Source organism: Schistocerca nitens, chromosome 5 (assembly GCF_023898315.1).
Source record: "Schistocerca nitens isolate TAMUIC-IGC-003100 chromosome 5, iqSchNite1.1, whole genome shotgun sequence".
Taxonomy (NCBI): domain Eukaryota; kingdom Metazoa; phylum Arthropoda; class Insecta; order Orthoptera; family Acrididae; genus Schistocerca; species Schistocerca nitens.
The window spans coordinates 678,719,991-678,739,886 of NC_064618.1; the positions used below are offsets into that span (position 1 = coordinate 678,719,991).

General features: G+C 43.3%; 1 protein-coding gene across 1 annotated transcript in view; it reads right to left on the reverse strand.

Moving 5' to 3' along the window:
- Positions 1-19,896, reverse strand: part of LOC126260652 (protein enabled homolog) — a 151,036-nt gene that overhangs the window by 83,031 nt on the left and 48,109 nt on the right. The window contains exon 3 of the mRNA XM_049957989.1: positions 19,715-19,885. Within this exon, the coding sequence (XP_049813946.1) occupies positions 19,715-19,885 (171 nt within the window). The remainder of the gene's footprint in view (positions 1-19,714; positions 19,886-19,896) is intronic.

Genomic DNA, 19,896 nt, shown 5'->3' on the forward strand with positions numbered 1-19,896 from the left:
TTTGTGGCTATTTTGTGAACTTGAGAAGCATTTAACTCTGTAATCAACTGAACGAATGGCCTCGTGAGCTCTAACATTTTCTCAGCTCTCACGTCACAAAGACGAGGTTATGTTGATTCTCACCCAACCACACAGACCTGAGTGGCTGTCAGATGGTCAGACCAGTTTGCCAATTCTAATTGATTGAATAACCCACAAAGTTGCGTGAAGCACCTGAAATTACCAGCCACTCACCCAAAATTTCATCTGTTATTTGCAATAATAGCAATAGCACTAATATTTCCTTAGAATCACTGGAATTAGAGTAAAAGAAAGTTTATCCATAGTGATTCCAATTAAGGATGTGTCATGTGCCGATTCCAGTTCCATGATTTCAAGAATCTTCGATTCTCTGGGAATTGACTAGTACCGGAATCGAACGATTCCAGCATCTTGTGCACCAATTCTTTGTTATTAAATTTTTATGTTAGTGTTCTCATTTTAGCTTCACAGCAGTGCAGTCAGACGAAGGTAGATAAAGGAAGGAACAGAATACAAAACTATAGTCTGTCCCAAATGTTGTTACCTCTGACAGTAAAGCATTTCTTTTTGTTTTTTTTCACTGAAAACAGTTTAACGTTTAAGAATACATTTATTATCAGGAATCACGTGCTAGAGGCCAGCGGTGTAATATATTCAGTAATAATTTTGCTATCAATAATAATTCTCCAGCAATATTCACAGATTTCACATATATGATTATAAAGTGTGTTACATAAAAAAGCGATGACCTAAGAACAATACTTTTTATGTGTCGGCTTACCGCTACAAAGCTGTTCAATGCTTTTGCTTTGTGTGTGTGTATGTGTGTGTGTGTGCGCGCGGTGTGTATGACTGAAGGAGTGCGAGAGAGAGACAGAGAGAGGCAGAGAGAGAGAGAGAGAGACCTTCAGTGAAGAGTAGAACTTGTAAAAAGAAAAAGGACATTATATATGATAAGCAGATGTCAGCAACATGAGCCCTTCCTTGGCATGCTACCAAAAATAAACATGCTTCTCACTTTTTTTTCCTTTCATTCTTAGAAATAAAGGCAATAAATGATGTACGAAGGTTTAAATGTTAACATTTACTAATTTTCAACATCGGGAGCATAGTTCCATCCATTACTTTAACTGATAATTTACACATATTAGCAGTAAAAACTTTAAAATGCACTTATTTTTTTCAAATGCCCAGATTTTGGGCATTTAAAACTGCTCTGGGCAAATTCCCGGGCAAATGCACATTTATACATGTCCTGCCCACTGGGCTTTTGTCCAGCCCACATCATTACTCCCAAATTAGCAACCTCACGTCACTGCTAAACCTCGCAAAGGAAGACAGAACCATTTTCCCGAGATTAGATACCACAATCGAACGGGAACACACACTCTCAGCGAATTCACCGGAAAACCAATCAGAGGTCACTTTGCCGGTTCATGCAGCGGGAACCAACTCTAAACCGGTGCTTCCCAAGGTGTGTGTGTGCCATTTTAGACAAATAGTGTTTTTAATATTACGCTTCTTAAATATATACGTATGCATGTGTACACAATTTGACGTAAATATCACTGAGATAAAGCATATCTTTGACCTTGACGACATTTCTACACATCATTTCTGTATTACATCAAATGAATGTGAAATATCTTTGACTTTCAAGGAACTAATGTAGCCTGTCACCATTGTAAGCGCTATTTTAGTATGAATCTGATTGAATCTAGAAGTATGTATATATAAGAAATTTTTCGCTTAACCAGGAAAATCATTTTGGGTATTAATAATCGTTTCGTCTGTATTTAGTGCTTTATTTTGGATCACCACCGCTTTTCTGGCACTAAAAGCCACATCTTCAGGTGAACGTATGACTAAAACATTAGAGTGGAAAATCTCGGAATCTTTTTACCCAACTTCTTTCCCGCTCTAATGTTTTAGTGACATGTTCACCTGAAGAATAAGAAAATAAGTATGTGTGCAGAGATAATGTAATGTGACACCACTTTTACATAATTTTAATACTTCACTGTGAATTACAGCCACATCCGTTGCACAAGATTTTTTGTCAGTTGACGATGGTTTCGATTGCACTAGGGCAGTCTTCATCACAATAAAATACTACATGGATTACATGTAATCACTTCACGGGTAAAAATTGAGTAAAAGTGTTCTCAAATAAATGTCACAGTAAAAGTATATATAACATGTGTGTTCAAAAGTGCACTGTGACTGGTTTGCAAGTCGGGGTAGGGGCGTGGGATGTAAAGCACAACCGAGCTATTTCCACCCTCTTTCATTTTTTAATCTGTTTTATTGGAACCACATTCTGATTGGATGTCCCATTTTAATACTTTCAAATGGTTCAAATGTTTCTGAGCACTATGGGACTTAACGTCTAAGGTCATCAGTCCCCTAGAACTTAGAACTACATAAACCTAACTAACCTAAGGACATCACACACATCCATGCCCGAGGCAGGATTCGAGCCTGCGACCGTAGCGGTCGCGCGCTTCCAGATTGTAGCGCCTGGAACCACTCGACCGCCCCGGCCGGCTTTTAATACTTTACTGTCGTAGGAAATAGGGGGAGGAGGGGTATAGATCATAAGGCACAACTGGGTTATTTCTGGCCGTTACGCTCGTCTCTATAACAATATGTCGATGCTATCATCCACACGGAAAAGATATACTGGAAAATTTTTAAGTGTCTGTTATTGATGTCATCAGTGAACCCAGAAATGTGAAATGCATATCATCTATGTTCGTACCACAGTTTGTGTCAGAGGGTGTACTGTGTACTAGGGCCATTGATAAAATATCGATATTTTTCCAATAAATATCCGTATACACCAGCGACGTTTCCCCTGATACATCGATATCGAAATGGCAATATCGAGTGTCGATTTTTTATTTAATATTACATTTTTTCGCAATTTTCGGTAGATGTTTGAAATTTTTCTTTTGAGATTGTAGTGGAACATAATTTTACTTTCGCTTTGTGGAAGAGTCTTATATTTTTTGAGCTTTCATCACGTTCAGTCTTTCTCTTTGAGAATAACAAGATTTAGAATATAAAGAAGTAGCACACAATTCTTTACGCAGATAGTTTGCTATTTCTTCACATCGGCGTTCTTCAAAAACAGTTGCTGAAAATGACAGTTCTGGTCTTTGCGGTGGGCAGAGACGATCGAGGGTAAGAGGTGACGTAATCGGCGATCGTCGCTACTAACAGAACTAGCAACGTTTAACTTCACCACACAACCACATAAACAGGGAAGTCAACGTGAATTGTTCCGGGCAAGTCTGATAAGTGACAAAACCGAATGACGGACCCATCGGACACCTTTTATTGTGCCACTTACATGCAGTTACCATTGTTAGCAAAGTACTTACCGCCATGCGTGAAGTGCATCATTTTCCTTTCAATTCTTGCTCTAAGAGGCATAAGCATGCTGTAGGTTTGTTAATGTACAGAATATCTTATGATAAATCAATACGTAAATATACAGTTCTAAAACCGGCAGTATATTTACAATGTGCAACCGATATTTTTATGAGTCACTACGTTGATATCTTATCCGTCGATTTATCGACATCTTTTTTCGATCTATCGAGGGCTGGTATTATGTTCCTTACATATCAATATATCGGATTCTCGACATTTAAAAAAAAATCAACATTCCTGCTGTGTACCAGTATGGTTCTTCCTCTTCCTTTACCAGTCCTGGATGTTCTGTGGAAAGTGTCTTGTTCGTACTCATCTAGTCAAAATTCATAATCTATAGATTTACCTCACTGTTATTCTCTTGATACTCTGACTCGTTTGAGAGTCGCACATTTGCTTTTAAAGAACATCGGATCATGATTCCCCTTTAACATTCTCGTTGACTCTGCAGTCACTCATTCGTGAATTACTCTAACTGAAAATGTAATATGAATACCTCCTGCCGGAGGTTCGAGTCCTCTCTCGGGCACGGGTGTGTGTGCTGTTCTTAGCATAAGTTAGTGTAAGTCAGTTTACGTGGTGGGTAAGTCTAGGGACCGATGACCTCAACAGTTTGGTCCCTTAGGAATTTACACACATTTGAAAATCTTGTAATATGAATATTCTATTTTGCGTCTGCACGGTTACAAACTGTGAGCACGAGGATTGCTCTGTTTACACTGATGATCCAAAGTATTATGGTTACCTCATTAATACTGCAATACAACAGCGATTCTACGTGTTATGAATTCGACAAATCCGCCGTAGGTTTCCGGTGGGAGCGAAGCTGGCACCAGATAGAGTCCCCGACGTGTTCCATTGGATTCAGAGCAGGCCAGTTTGATGGTCAAGACATCAAAATCAACTATCATCTCCTGAAAGTAGGGTAGCTCATTTCTGTCTTTGTAACACAGACAGCTTGAGAGTTGTCTTTATGTGCCAACTTCCATTTATAATTTTTATTACCATTCTTCTACTATTGAGCAACATTTGTTGTCATATCTGGACCTATGGAGCGACTTTTGTATACCGTGTTTTAAAAAAATACATTTACAACCTTTGAGCGACAGTTTTCTTACGCCAAAACAAGAAAAAATTGCATAAAACATACCTCCGAAAACGCTTCGTTTTCCACTTATTGAAGACAGTTGACGTTCAACAGCTCTCCAGGTACAGCCCAACAACTTCTATTATCTATGCACCAGATTTACTCATGGTACCCTAGATGGCGTTGCGTTGCCAGAGAGACGTTTTTTACGTTTGTCATTCATCTGTCTGTCTTCAACGTGCTCGTTGTGTACATGGGCTAAAAGCAGTGAGTTAATTGAAAGGGCTTCGTTCAAATATGACAGGATATTCATTTAGTGAGTAGGTGAACATGATTTTTATGTACGGCCGCGCGACTGGTAATGGACACTATTCTGCACGGCTGAATCAGCCGGCATTACCAGACCGAAGATAGCTGAGTCATCCGACCCTGGTGCTGAGCATAGCCGCGTTGCAGAGACGCGAACCGTAGCGCCACAGACTACGGATCGAGGACGATCACGTGTTGCTCGTACGCCTGACGCAGACAGCAGTCCTGTGGGATCCGGAGGACACAAGGATGTACACACGCTGAGCCACACTGCCAGCAGCTCAGGATGACGACAGCCCTCTCCTGCCACAATGTAGGTCGGCCAGCGGCAGCTGGAGAGCCCACTCACACACGGAGCCTCATCGCTACGTGGCGCTATGCAGATGGCGCCTAGTCCCGGCTCCGGTAACATTGTTTCGCGCCTCCTGCTCGTTGCTATTGAAATAGCTGGACTTATTTCTTGCTGCCTCTTTGTAATGAGTCTTCGTTCGTTTGAAGAAATACTAGTTAATAAAACCTTATATTTGCAGTGTTTACTCGTTTGCCAGTCATTTCTACTCCTGTCGGGCTTTCCTACGACGACAGTTACCACACCCCTCTGAAGCTCACCTCTCCTTACATTACATGAAATATGTTGGCAGTTGTGAACCCGTATAATGAAATGACAACAGTGAAAACTTATGCCGGACCGGGACTCGAACGCAGGTTTCCCACTTTTTGCGAGCGGTTGCCTTAACACTTGACAATCGGAGCACGACTCACGGCCAACCCCAAACTTCCATATGTCGTAAACCATGTGTGTGCAACCTGCACTTCTACATGTATTACGTATATTCCCGTACAGGGGAGACAGTTTACTTGAAAGTCGCTTGCCCTGTGCCCTGTCCTGTGTCGTCTCCTTACAGTTGCCGTACACAATATGTACAATATTTATGTGCTTTATTTGATCCGTGATTGGGTATAGCTAGCCGGTATTTCATTTAGCAAAAAAAAGAAAAAAAAAGTACGTTATGAAGCAAGTCTTCATCTAATTCTTCATTTGTGTGGCCATAATCTCCGTAGTTGCTTTATAATTCTTGTGGGTATTTTTATTCTGTCATTGCAACTACAAAAATGCGTGACGATTTCACAAGACGCGTTTCGTTTTATTGAGGTAAGGCATCATGAGTGGTCTGTAATTAAGTTATTTGCATTTTGATTTGCTTTTAGATCGAAAGTAGTTCGTTAAGAATAAGTTTATCAGTGATTTTCGGTTGATTTCTCGCTCACATCGGGCAATGCCGACTGCTAGCACATCGTTGTGATCCTGCGTTAGAAACTGATAATTTTGATCTAATTTTAAGTTTTTCCCCGGCACTACGCATTTCTTATCCTTTTCACAACACAATTTTATGCACACTAGTCTATTCTGTTTTTTTTTTCATACTTCTAAGTTTGTATTGTGGGTTGTGTTTTCTAGTGTTGCCAACGTAACCTTTCCACTACTTTGTCTTTGGCCTGCAACTTTTTTCTGTTATTAGATTATTGTACGAGGGTTATCCACAAAGTACATTACGTTTTGGAATTAAAAATAAATAAAGTATTGGAAATTTTTTTAATTATATGCAGATGAAAGCCACACTTAAATACTACTTTTCTACATAGTTGCCATTTAAATTAAGGCACTTATCGTAGCGATGGACGAGCTTGGAAATTCCTTCGTCGTAAAATTCGGCTGCCTGCGCCTTCAACCACGTAATGACTGTCTTTTGGGACAGAAAAGGTGTGATTTTTGTGGATTTCCTGGAAAGAGGCACTACAATAAACTCTCAAAGGTATTGCCAAACTCTGCACAACCTCAGAAGAGCAATACAAAACAAGCGCATTGGAAAGTTGGGCTCAAAGATCTTGGTGATTCACGACAACGCCCGGGCCCTCACGGCAAATGCCACTCGTGAAGTTCTCGAATCTTTTAAGTGGAAATTGTTTCCTCATCCGCCGTACAGTCCCGACCTGGCACCGAGCGACTTCCACTTATTCCCAGCAATGAAGAAGTGGTTGGCTATGCAGCGTTTTGATGACGACGCACAGCTTCAAGAAGAGGTAACCACGTGGTTGAAGGCGCAGGCGGCCGAATTTTACGACGAAGGAATTTCCAAGCTCGTCCATCGCTACGATAAGTGCATTAATTTAAATGGCAACTATGTAGAATAGTAGAATTTAAGTGTGGCTTTCATCTGTATATAATAAAAAAAATTTCCAATACTTTATTTATTTTTAATTCCAAAACGTAATGTACTTTGTGGATAGCCCTCGTATATGTGTAAACCTATTTAATTATGTTTGTGTGTATTTGATTCGTACCGACAGTTTTGGAATGTGCTTTTGTATGGAATTGTCTGTTTTGTAAGCAATGTTTATGCCTTGTTTTTTGAATATGTTACCTACTGTTTGTGTGAATTTGTTCCGGTAGGTGCAAGCTGTATGGGTTAGTGTGATTTTGTTAGCTTGCGAGGTGCCGGGGCTAGCAGTGTATTTATCACTAAATTCTACTAGAATCCACATATGTAAATCATGCTCTAAGCCCCCCTATTCTAACTCCGACTTTTGCTGTTGCACAAGGTTAAAAAAATACGCGAACTGACTCTAATCAACCCTGCCAGTGGAGTAGAAGAGAGTTTGGCACCTGCAATAATTTAATTTGATAAATAAGTTAAATAAACAAAGGTTTCATTAGCATAGTGAGGAATGATAGGGTTGCTCTATCGATTAACAGAATGAAAGTTCTGTCCAAAATAACAATATGATTTATTAAGACTAAACACAGAATAGTAAAAGAAACACAGGAAATATTTATAATACATCAAATTGGCTCAAATTGGAGATTCATACAAACACTGTAAAGGTGAAGTTGTCCCTAAACTATATCGTGAGGTTTAAGACGAGGTGGTATGTGGAGCCAATTCCTTGCCACTCAAATCTCAAGAGAGACACACAGCTAACCCAACAGTAATTGCTGCTACTCAAGACAGAACAAAGTTAGAAAAAGACGAACAGGCGCGCTTTGCTGAGCTCTGATTATCACCTGGGAAAATCCCTGTCTGCCAGTGCTGCGGACATACATTACCAAACTGTCTTCTTGACTGCCAGGACACGATCTGGCGTACCGGAGCCGTTGGCTGGTTGCTTCGACGTCCTCGACCGAAAGGCGACTGCCGACCACTCTAGAGCACCCGTACAGGCCGAACACACAACATTCCCGCCCCCACGACAGTGGCCGTGGTTACGTTCCAATCAGCAACTCGAAAACCGGCGGAAATTCCACTCCATTGCCGGGGCACTACCATTCCACCAATGGAGATTCTTGGCGCCAATTTCTGTGCTGATTTTGCTCCGTCACGGAGCTATGCCCTGAGCAAGCCAATCACAGTTCCTATTTTGCAGAAAGCGCGGGAATTTTCCCGCCACAGCTGCCTGGGTACATAAGTCATTCCCACGCCTTGCTGGTAGCCCGCCAGAAAGTGTTTTCGCTAAGCTTCTGCGAAGCAACGGAACCTCCAGCCCAGCCGCCACTTCCTGCCCCCGCGGGCGCGTCTCCTGACAATGTCGGCGTCCGGAAAGTATTCACTCGACCCCCCACACCTGTCGGCCTACCCTTTCAAAGTCAGAAGAGCCCGCCTGTCACTGGACCACCCGGGTGACGAGAGACGCTGCATGGGAAGTCCACGTGTGAAGGAATAGCAACCCTCCACCGCATGCAACTAGAGAGGAGAATCGTAAGATAGAAATATGAGAGGGGGCTCATGCCACCTCTCATTGCCCTTACGCCATTTTAGATTGTAATTGGTGAGCGGTTGGCTCACTTAGGAGCAAGGTAGTGAGTCAATCGCCCAAGAACAATCTTACAAAGTGACTCCACATGCCGCACTCTATAAAAAAATCATTGCAACTGAAAAAATGCAGCTCATAGAGGGAGGATTATTTATGATGTAGCCAACTTCACCTTCTTAATATGGAACACTAACACTCACATCACACATCCATACCCAGGGAGCCCCTTCCCAAACACCGATTCACGCAGACATTCACGCTCTAAATATGGCTCGGGCATCTGAGCCAAATATGGAGCAGTTTATTCTTTACAATCAGAGTTGGAGTGCTCCGCAATTAAATGCCCAAGATGTTACAACAATTTTAATCATTAAACTAACCTGAACTCACTCACACATGATACTGTATAAGTTAACAATCTCTTTGTGAGCTTTCAGAATCTAGTTACAACCTCCGATTCATTCTGTCTCCCTGCAGCAAGAATAACCTTTACAAAATGTTCCCTGAACTGATGGTCCATTCACAATGACAGTGGTGGTATCTGCTTCAGTTTATGGGGACTTCAGGCACACTGTTTGCATACACACAACAATAAACACAAAATACAAAAAAAACATGATGTGGAGAACAATACAGTAATCTGTAATAAGAATTACAGTGTAAAACACAAACGCATACAAGGTATAACATACATTACAAAAACAACATAAGAGAAAGAAATTTAAGAAAAAAAACAAGGTTCATGGGGCATCAAATTGTGCGTGCACATTGCACAAAGTTCACGACTGTGCTGAGAATGAGGCACTAAATCACATTGTTAGAAATATCCGTAGCACTTCACTAATTCCACAGTACTGACATCACATAAGGCTAAACGTCGGGTGTTGTTGCTACGTTGTGGCAACAGCAATAGGGGGTTCTGGAGTGTCTGCAGTACGCTGTTGAGATTGTAGTCAGACCCACGCATATGATCACGGCAGTACGGTAGGAAGACACAGTGATAGGCTCTCCTCACGTCGATTAATTGTCTCTGAGGTCTACTCATTGGGATACATCACTAGTCTAGGTCTCTTCTCTCGCTGGACAGAACTTTACGTTTCCCAATATTGCAGTTCGACGAGGGATGATGGCACGTGGAGTGACTCCACAAGTGCGTGAGGTCATCCATACAGGATCGAACTAGGAGCAACTATTGGTAAAACTGCTCTCTAATAGAGAGGAGAAGTAAGAAATGAGACCATACATTTGTTAGTGTGGCACGATACTGCTTTGTGTATGCAGATCGGCCAATGCTAGTGAGTTGTAAAAACCCAAACAGGTGAGTATAGAGCGTCCCTTTCTGTCCTGAGGCACATGAGGCACAGGTTCTGACACGATATGTGATCTTCTTCGTGTACTCACGACAACATGGTCTGCCGCAGGGAATCCCTCCAAACGGCTGCCGCATCTGGAGAGCTAGCCGGCTGTCGCGTGTGGGTCGCGTGTCAGTGTCAACGGCCAGCCTCACTTTCGCTTGTGGCCCGCCGAGGGTCCCGCGTAATCCCTCAGGTATAAGGCCCCGTGACTGTCAGCCTGTAGGATCGGATGCGCTCGCCCTTCACGTCAGGTGGGGTGCTCACGCTCTTTTCTTGCAGGTAGCCGCAGACCTCTTGTTCCCGCTCCGGCCGGACTCCGCATTGCCACGATCCCCGTCATCTGCACAATTCTTACAAAAATCTTATGCCTAACTTTTTCCCATGACCTTCTATGTTATAATAAATTTACATAATGAAACATTGATGGTCTGTCATTTCAGACACTCTTATTTTACTTTTACAGTTATTAATCTATGGCAATCATTATAACATCTAATCTAGACATGGAAATAATTTATTTTGATATATGTGTAGAGACCGATCTCAGTATTGTACATGGTGTGTGATAACTGATGCTATGTAATGGATGAACAACTAAATGTGCGGGCCCGCACTAATATTACTATTAATTATATAGATCGACAGTAGACATGCTCAAGAATTAACTACCATATGCCAGCGATCTACATTCTATGTCTTCTAAATAAATTATATTATTATGCAGGCTGAAGTTTTACTGAGCTATAAAGAACATGCAACTATTGTATGTTCGAACATGCAACTATTGTACGTTCGCTCGCCGGTCGTCCCTCCATCTCAGGTCTGTGGTTTCATGACCTGAAAAATAACATCCCAACAGGCGCGCGCCAAACACAACACTTGTGGTAGAAAACCCCCACAATATTAATCTAGTTATTGTTAAATCCTACAGTTTAACTTATCCTAGTATATCGTACCCTCTTTTTTTTCTTTTTTTTTTTTTGTTTACCTTATACAATATTCTTACATAATTCCTGTTACGTTGAGATGTCTCGCTGCTCGCCGCTATTGCCGACAGTGATGTGCGCGCCGTACGACATGACCTCCGAGTTTTCATTACGCCTCACTGAAACTCCAGAGACTGGGTTAGCCATGGCTATACACGACAATAAATTTATAGTTGCAACTTCCTTCTCTATCTGATGCGGTTTTCGGGATCAAAGCACACCTTTCCAGAAGCAATGTAATATGACCACGCCAGGGGTGGTTCCTGTTTAGGATTCAGTCGCCCAACACACGCCAGCTACACAGTATGTCACGAATATCCAAGTATAAGTCCCTGGTTATTCATCTGTGACAGTCACGAGCAGCACGCTAAATCCCCAACCAGCACATTGGCATGGTAGGCTTTATGCTCGCATTTCTCTCGTCTAGGGCACCATTGGAGTCAAACGCTCACAGGATCACCCCGACTTGCAAGACAACGATGCTGGCGCAGCTCTGCAAAAAACTATACTGCCCATATTCATCCTCGAAATCACGCAATATACCACAATCTTGCCGTGCACTGACGCGTGCCTGCAAGCATTGGTATGAACGTTTCACGAACTGGTTGTGGCCGCTATTGAGCGTATCACGACTTCTCAGAACGCTTCTAAGAGCACGTTCTTGTATGCGCCCGTTTGTGCGACGTCTCGTCACTCATCTTTATCCCTTAACATGGACACCAGATAGGAAAGGACAAAAACATTGCTCATGGAAAGGTAGTCCCTCTTATCGCAACGACAGAGGAGATCCCGAACATAGACAAAAAGATAACAGCAGTAAATTCTTAAGCGAGAAAACGCAGCGTGTTAATACTTTAACAATCTTAATCTATTAGTGCAACGATTATTGTTCCCCGAAGAAAGGTTCATATCTTTGCCTATTCTAATATGTACACCACTTAAACTACTATTATTCCACGAACTTCTTTGTGTGAGAGAAGTGGTGGAGTCCTATGGACTAGCGTCAATCCCTTCTTAGACTCCCCCTCCTCTGACGTGCATTGGGATTTGGAGGTCTAATTTCTATCTCCCAGTTCTCCTGTTGTCCTTGATTTCGCTCTCTCCAATTACGGTCGCTTTGCCGTTCGTCATTCCTCCTGTCCCAGATTGCTTGTCTAGATTGACCCTGTTCCCTGACGTTTTGGTTTCCGTGTCTCTGGTTTCCATAACCTTGAATAGCGTAACCTTGATTTCCGTAACCCTGGTTTCCTAACTGACCTGTGCGATTATGCGATCTGTTGTCGTCTTCCCTTGCTGGCCCGTGGTATTTGTTATTTTGCGCCTTCTTCCTGTCCTTTGCGTCTTGTTTATCGAAGACTACTTCGAGTTCGCGCAGTACACACTTGAATGGATCTATGTCAGATCCACACTTCCCGACAAGTGTCTGTTGATACCTAACTGGCAATTTAGAAAAGCAAAATTTAATGATTTCTCTGTTGCTATATGGACTATCTAAAAACTGATTCTTCTTGAGTAAATCATCAAAAAATTTGGTTGCGCTTCTATGCCCGGACACTTCCAGTTCAGGACAAAATATTATTTCCTCTTTAATCCTGTCTTGCGTTTCCTTTGACCAGTAGGTCCGCAGGAATGCACCAACAAATTCCTGATAAGTCCGACACGTCGCTGCCACGCCCCGCATCTTTTCCGCAGCTTGGCCTTCGATGTGTCCACACATAAATTCTAATTTGACCTGGGTTGGCCATGACGACGGTAATGAATTTGTAAATTGCATCACCCAGCTCTTCGGATGCATCGACCCTCCATTATCTTTGAATTTCTGGAATTTTAGTATCGACACGAAGTGATTGTGATCAAAATTCTGTCCGATCCGCGCACTGGTGTTGTCACTCGTTTCCGATACTTGCGCGTCTGCTGAGTCTGAGTGTCCTGATCTATCTTGCTGATAACTGTGATGTGCTACGTCGGTATCACAGTGGAAGTGGCATTCAGCATTCGCTCTTCTAAGTGGGCTGCAATTATTGGAGCTATTACTCTCTGTTTCTGCGTGTGCATTGTTAGTTCCGCACTCTGTCACTGGGCTAGAGCACGGCGGGCTTTTCCTCGGAGATACAATTCTGTGTACTCCATCATTGGTATCCGAACGCGCAGTGCTCGTGTGCCCGTTTCGCTCTAGTTTTGCAATCCGTCTCTCTACCTCTTTCATTTGTTTCGTGATGTTCGTAACCGCAATATTACCTTGGGTTTTTAAGAACGCTAGGGATTTTGAGTGGGCTTGTGTCGCACGTCGCAAGCGTCCTGCGAGTTGAGAAGTTACTTTTGCAACTTTCATTGCCCCCATTGCTGCCGTTTTGGCTAGGCCTGCTACTTTTTGTGCTACCATTGACATTTGTTTTGCTTTTCCACATTCTTTCTTTATTGTTAATAATTCCCCACGAATTTCCCCTATATGCGAAATTATTGCCTCCGTGTCCTTCTTACGCTGTTCGTCAGCTTCTTCTTTCCCCTTCTAACGCTTTTCTTCAGCTTCTTCTTTCATTGATCGTAGGAAGCTCAGTATTGGGTTAATGTCATCATTTTGATCCTCGTCACACATGGGTGATGTAACTCTGGACACCTGGGCGCTAGAGCTCTGACGTGATCGAGCTGGCCTCTGTCTGCACTCGTTCGTTTGACTATAAACTTCTGCTACCGTCTCGACCTGTGTGCCTGTCTCTGTTTCATCCTCTATCTCACTATCATAACCACGGCGGCGACGTTGCTCTAAGATCGCGTTCAAATCACCTTCCTCATCAATGACCCCGTCGTCCTGTCCTGCTAAAAATGTGCCCATCTCATCTCTGAGCCTATCCCCGTCAGTAAACTGCCCCTTATCCATTATGCTATTCTCTTTTGTTTTAGTTTCGCTCGCTAATAGTCGTGCCTTACTTCTCGTGATCATTCATAAAAAAACAAATTTATCTAAAATTCACAATAAAAATCATCTACTCCCAATATTTTTCCACATAGACATAAAATTTCAACAACGCCGTTCCAACGCTGTAACTACAAACACAATTTGATGTGGTACAGAAACCGCACACAAATCCGACAAAGTGCGATGTGGTACGGACACCACATCAACGAAACACAAAAAACAATGAACAAAAAAAAATATATACACTGAAAACAAAAACTGTAATCATGCGCCGCTACATAAAAACTATTCGCGGAGCTACAAGAAAAAGAACTAGGATATTGATTATTAAAAAAAGTAGAGAAAAAAAATTTGAATGTTCGTCCTAAGAATACTGTTTGTTAATCAGTGATTCTCAGGAAAGATCCTGGCAGGGTCGCCATTTTATGCGAGGTGCCGGGGCTAGCAGTGTATTTATCACTAAATTCTACTAGAATCCACATATGTAAAACATGCTCTAAGCCCCCCCCTATTCTAACTCCGACTTTTGCTGTTGCACAAGGTTAAAAAAATACGCGAACTGACTCTAATCAACCCTGCCAGTGGAGTAGAAGAGAGTTTGGCACCTGCAATAATTTAATTTGATAAATAAGTTAAATAAACAAAGGTTTCATTAGCATAGTGAGGAATGATAGGGTTGCTCTATCGATTAACAGAATGAAAGTTCTGTCCAAAATAACAATATGATTTATTAAGACTAAACACAGAATAGTAAAAGAAACACAGGAAATATTTATAATACATCAAATTGGCTCAAATTGGAGATTCATACAAACACTGTAAAGGTGAAGTTGTCCCTAAACTATATCGTGAGGTTTAAGACGAGGTGGTATGTGGAGCCAATTCCTTGCCACTCAAATCTCAAGAGAGACACACAGCTAACCCAACAGTAATTGCTGCTACTCAAGACAGAACAAAGTTAGAAAAAGACGAACAGGCGCGCTTTGCTGAGCTCTGATTATCACCTGGGAAAATCCCTGTCTGCCGGTGCTGCGGACATACATTACCAAACTGTCTTCTTGACTGCCAGGACACGATCTGGCGTACCGGAGCCGTTGGCTGGTTGCTTCGACGTCCTCGACCGAAAGGCGACTGCCGACCACTCTAGAGCACCCGTACAGGCCGAACACACAACATTCCCGCCCCCACGACAGTGGCCGTGGTTACGTTCCAATCAGCAACTCGAAAACCGGCGGAAATTCCACTCCATTGCCGGGGCACTACCATTCCACCAATGGAGATTCTTGGCGCCAATTTCTGTGCTGATTTTGCTCCGTCACGGAGCTATGCCCTGAGCAAGCCAATCACAGTTCCTATTTTGCAGAAAGCGCGGGAATTTTCCCGCCACAGCTGCCTGGGTACATAAGTCATTCCCACGCCTCGCTGGTAGCCCGCCAGAAAGTGTTTTCGCTAAGCTTCTGCGAAGCAACGGAACCTCCAGCCCAGCCGCCACTTCCTGCCCCTGTGGGCGCGTCTCCTGACAATGTCGGCGTCCGGAAAGTATTCACTCGACCCCCCACACCTGTCGGCCTACCCTTTCAAAGTCAGAAGAGCCCGCCTGTCACTGGACCACCCGGGTGACGAGAGACGCTGCATGGGAAGTCCGCGTGTGAAGGAATAGCAACCCTCCACCGCATGCAACTAGAGAGGAGAATCGTAAGATAGAAATATGAGAGGGGGCTCATGCCACCTCTCAAGCTTTTTTCATTACTTGTGTCTGGTGGACAAAATCACGCATTTTTGTAGTTGCAACGACAGAACAAAAATACCCTCAAGAAATCTCATTGTCCTGTGTAAGAGCTTTGTACTTTGGAGATCCAATAACAATTGCAAGGCTAAGGAGAATCATTTATCTTTATTTACCTTTCCTTCCCTTAGCTACTTAACTGTGTTATTAGTTATGTGATACGATGTTGGTACTGAGAAACCATAGGGCCTTGCGCTAATGCTTCACGCAGAAGTAGTGAAGGAAATGATATGGTAGGCTTAATTCAATCAGTAGCTCAGTCAAGTCCGTATGTGTTCTGCTATCAGTTATTCAGATAGTAAAGGTTTTTTTCATTTCAGAAATTATTTTCAGATCACGAAAGATACATTTGTCACAAAAACTTCAGAGTAGCAGCTGTTTCGCAATACTGGTAGTATGTTACGAGATAACTATACATTACTAGCTTACATCTATCAAGCTTTATGGATTACTGATTGAATTCGTGACTTTGATACATGTCCTATTGATTTAGTGAAATCTGTATGTTACTTAGATTCAGTAATGAGAAAGTGAATCAATGATCACTAATGAATCATTTCAGATGCCAAAGACCATCCGTTGTGCGATGTATCCATGTCCGTGACGAATCGTACCTGAGAGCAGTCAGACAGCGTAACAAATTTATTTTCTTTGGGACTTTATTCACCTTATAAAGAGGTAATCTTTAATCAGGGCAATTTCAAGTTGGACATTTATATCCACATCTACGTGTTAAGGCATTTTCATTTTCATTCCTCACCGTTGGGGAAGATATGCAGTATGAAGTTATGCAGACCTTCCGCACTAGTTTTCACGTGGTCCGCATTAATTGCTATGGTGTATGCGATTACAACCTCAGATGCCGTGGAAGTCCAGATAAATGTCCCCCATAGCATAATATTGTATCCTCTGGACTGTGACCATGGCGAGGTGCATGTTTCGAGCAGACGATTTCTTGGATGGCAACGTAACATGACACGATCGTCGACCTGGTGTAACGAAAAACGTGATTTATCAGCCCAGGTGTCTGTTTCCACTGATCAACAGCCAAACCACGATGCTCCCTTGCTACTACGGTTGTAACTGACGATTTCTTTGGGTCTACATGAGAACACGTCTGGATTATCGGTATCGGAGTCCCGTGTTTAACAATGTGTGCTGAGCGGTGTGCTCCGCAACAGTTTTGCCTGCACCAGCATTGTTCTCTTCAGCAGACCTGCCACAGCACGGCATCTTCCCATCTTCATGGAGCGGACCAGCCTCAAACCTGTACCTTCTGTGATGAGGCGTCCAACAGGTGTGTCGCCTAATCGTGATTACACCGTCCTTCAGCCACTGATGCTGACAACGGTAACACGAGAGCACCCGACCAGCTCCACCGTCACCGAAACGTCCGTTCCCAGGAGCCGAGCCTAACAATCTGCCTTTTGTCAAAGTCGCTTTTGTCAGCCGATTTCCCACTTGCGGCTAGAGTCGCCACTATAATAATTCCCTATTGGCCTCTGCTGCGCTTATACATGGTGGTCAGAAAGTGTCTGAAAAGTTTGGAGGCGTGTTGAAAGGTAGTTGGTGCAGAGAAATAATTGTTAAGAAAAATCCTCGATACATTGAACCGTTTCCGAGTTAACTAGAACTGAAGTTAACCAATCAGGCTATTGCGCCTACAAATTCAAGCGGCCTTCCATGTACAATTTGTGTCAGTTGTTCTCATAGCGTAGGCAATAACTCACAAGACTGTTCGATCCTTGCTGAGGTTCCACGTCCAATTTCGTATCGCTCTCTTGTTCGGTTTTAGGAAACCAAAAGAAGAATACTTTTAGCGACGCCGTCTCTGGCGGGCCGTTTGTTTTGCTCGCACAAAGGCCTGTTCGGTTAACATCAGTGCTAATGAACTCGGAAACGGCGGAACGCATCAAATTCTTTTCTTAAGACTTATTTGTCTTCACATCCTACCCTGCAACACTCTTGCAAGCATTTCTGACTCTTCCCGACCACCATTACAATTTCACTATCGCGTCGCTCGTCCATATCGCCACCAGGCGCTGTTGAATTGTTGAATGTCATGGCGGACGGACGTTATAATGTTCAGTGTGTTGTCTGAACTACAGCTATATATCCCACAGTGGCTGCCACTTCATCCCGTACATCAGTGGACCACATCGAAGATCTGGTGCTTGCAGCCACTGATAATTTTCCCTGGAAATGAGCGTGAAATCTAGTGTTTAGATTTAAGCATTTCTCCCTCTATGCGATGACTGAACTAATTGTCTTCATTTACTTAGTATTGAAGTGGTTCAGGTACTCACATTCGAATAACACGTACATTTTATTTGAAAAATTATATTACTCTATGAATTGGGATTGTCTGTTAAATTGGTCAGTTGGGGACGTTTTCCTTGTTTTATAACAAATGATAATACTTGCGGACGGGATATGTCTTCTGGACCCTAATAAGGCCTTTGTACAAATCGCACTTTAATTCGTGTATTTCAGTACGTGGTGAACTCCTTAGCAATGTCGAGAAGCCCATCGGAGAGACATGAAGAGTTGTTATTTTCTCCATTTAAAATTAATGCATAGCAGTGTACTATACCCTTTAATTTAAATGTATGGTGAAATATCATACAGAGCCACGATAGAATTTGTCTGCTGATTACTAATTGGACACGTTGCTGCTCTTTGAAAATCTTTTGAGTTTTTTCTTGCCGGGAGGAGTGGCGCGGCGGTTGGAGGCGCCATGTCACGGATTGCGCCGCCTCTCCCGTCGGAGGTTCGAGTCCTCGCTCGGGCATGGGTGTGTGTGTTGGTCTTAGGATAAGTTTGTTACGTAGTGTTTAAGTATGGGGACTGATGACTTCAGCAGTATGGTCCCTTAGGAATTCACACACATTTGAACATTCACACCTTTTCTTGTGTTGCCACGCGACGATAACTTCGTTTGTTTTTCGCACACTATTATTGCTTTTTGCACGCTTATATGTGATATTACTGTAAACGTTTCTTTCGCCACTTTAATTTCCTCGGCCCACTTCGCTATTATGAACATTATTGCTTCGTGTGGTTTTTTTTTACAATTTTTAATATTTTTTCCATTTTTATGTCAGTAGCTGAGCAGGGTAAAGTTGCACATGTTTTGGACACCACAGCTACTTCACCTTCCTGCTCTCATCACATTTTATGAGCTCTCGAAACTTCGCTAAACGCGAAATTATGGAGTGCTTAGTGTGTGTATTGTGTATTGAACAGGGAACTAGAAACGACAGAGAGGCTTCGACCCGCCGTAGCTCGCAGAGGTTCACAACCCCACAACAGGCCACAGCAGTCCACCCACCCCACCACCACCCATCACCAAATCCAGGGTTATGGTGCGGTTCGGCCCCCAGTGGATCCTCAACTTCCCCCCCCCTTCCCCCACCCTCCCGACGAGTGTAACCCCAAATGCATGCGTACGTGGAGACAGTGTTAGAGCAGCAACCGCCGACATAGTGTAACGGAGGCGGAATAAGGGGAACCAGCCCGCATTCGCCGAGGCTGATGGGAAACCAGTCGGGAAGCAGCTGGACAGGCGGGCCACTCCTTACACTGCTTAGGTAACTTCGGTGGAAACGGTAAAGCATAAAAACAAAGGACATACATCAAAATAATCTCCACTGATTTCCCAAATCGCTTAAGGAAACGCTGTGTTTCGTTCCCCAATCCGGACGTGTGGCGTCGGCGTGATACTAAACCTTAATCTTCCTTCCTTCCTTCCTTGATATCAAGTGTCATGAAAATACACTTCCCACTGTTACAAGTAGTCTTCGAATTACTCTGACTTACGGTTCGCGCTTGGGTGCAGTACGTGGGCTTCGCCGTAGCAGATTCACAGTGGGGCACGCGCTGTTGAAAATGGACGATTTATTGGAAGGATGGTTTCAAACGATTCTAGGATCTGACACGAATAGTGGACCTGCAGGAGATAACTCATTAATCAGGCCCTCCAGCGCCCCGCCGGCAGCAGCGTACAGCGCTGGTGGTGGTAGGGTACACCGCGGTGCCGGGCCACTTTGTGACGTGATCTGAATGGCTGCCGCTGAACAGCGGTGGCTGCCGCGATGGAGACACGCGGGCGGACGCATGCACAAAGGGGCCGGGGCGGCTGCACGGGCGCCGATCTGCGTCCGAATCAATCGGCGGCTGTGCAGTAA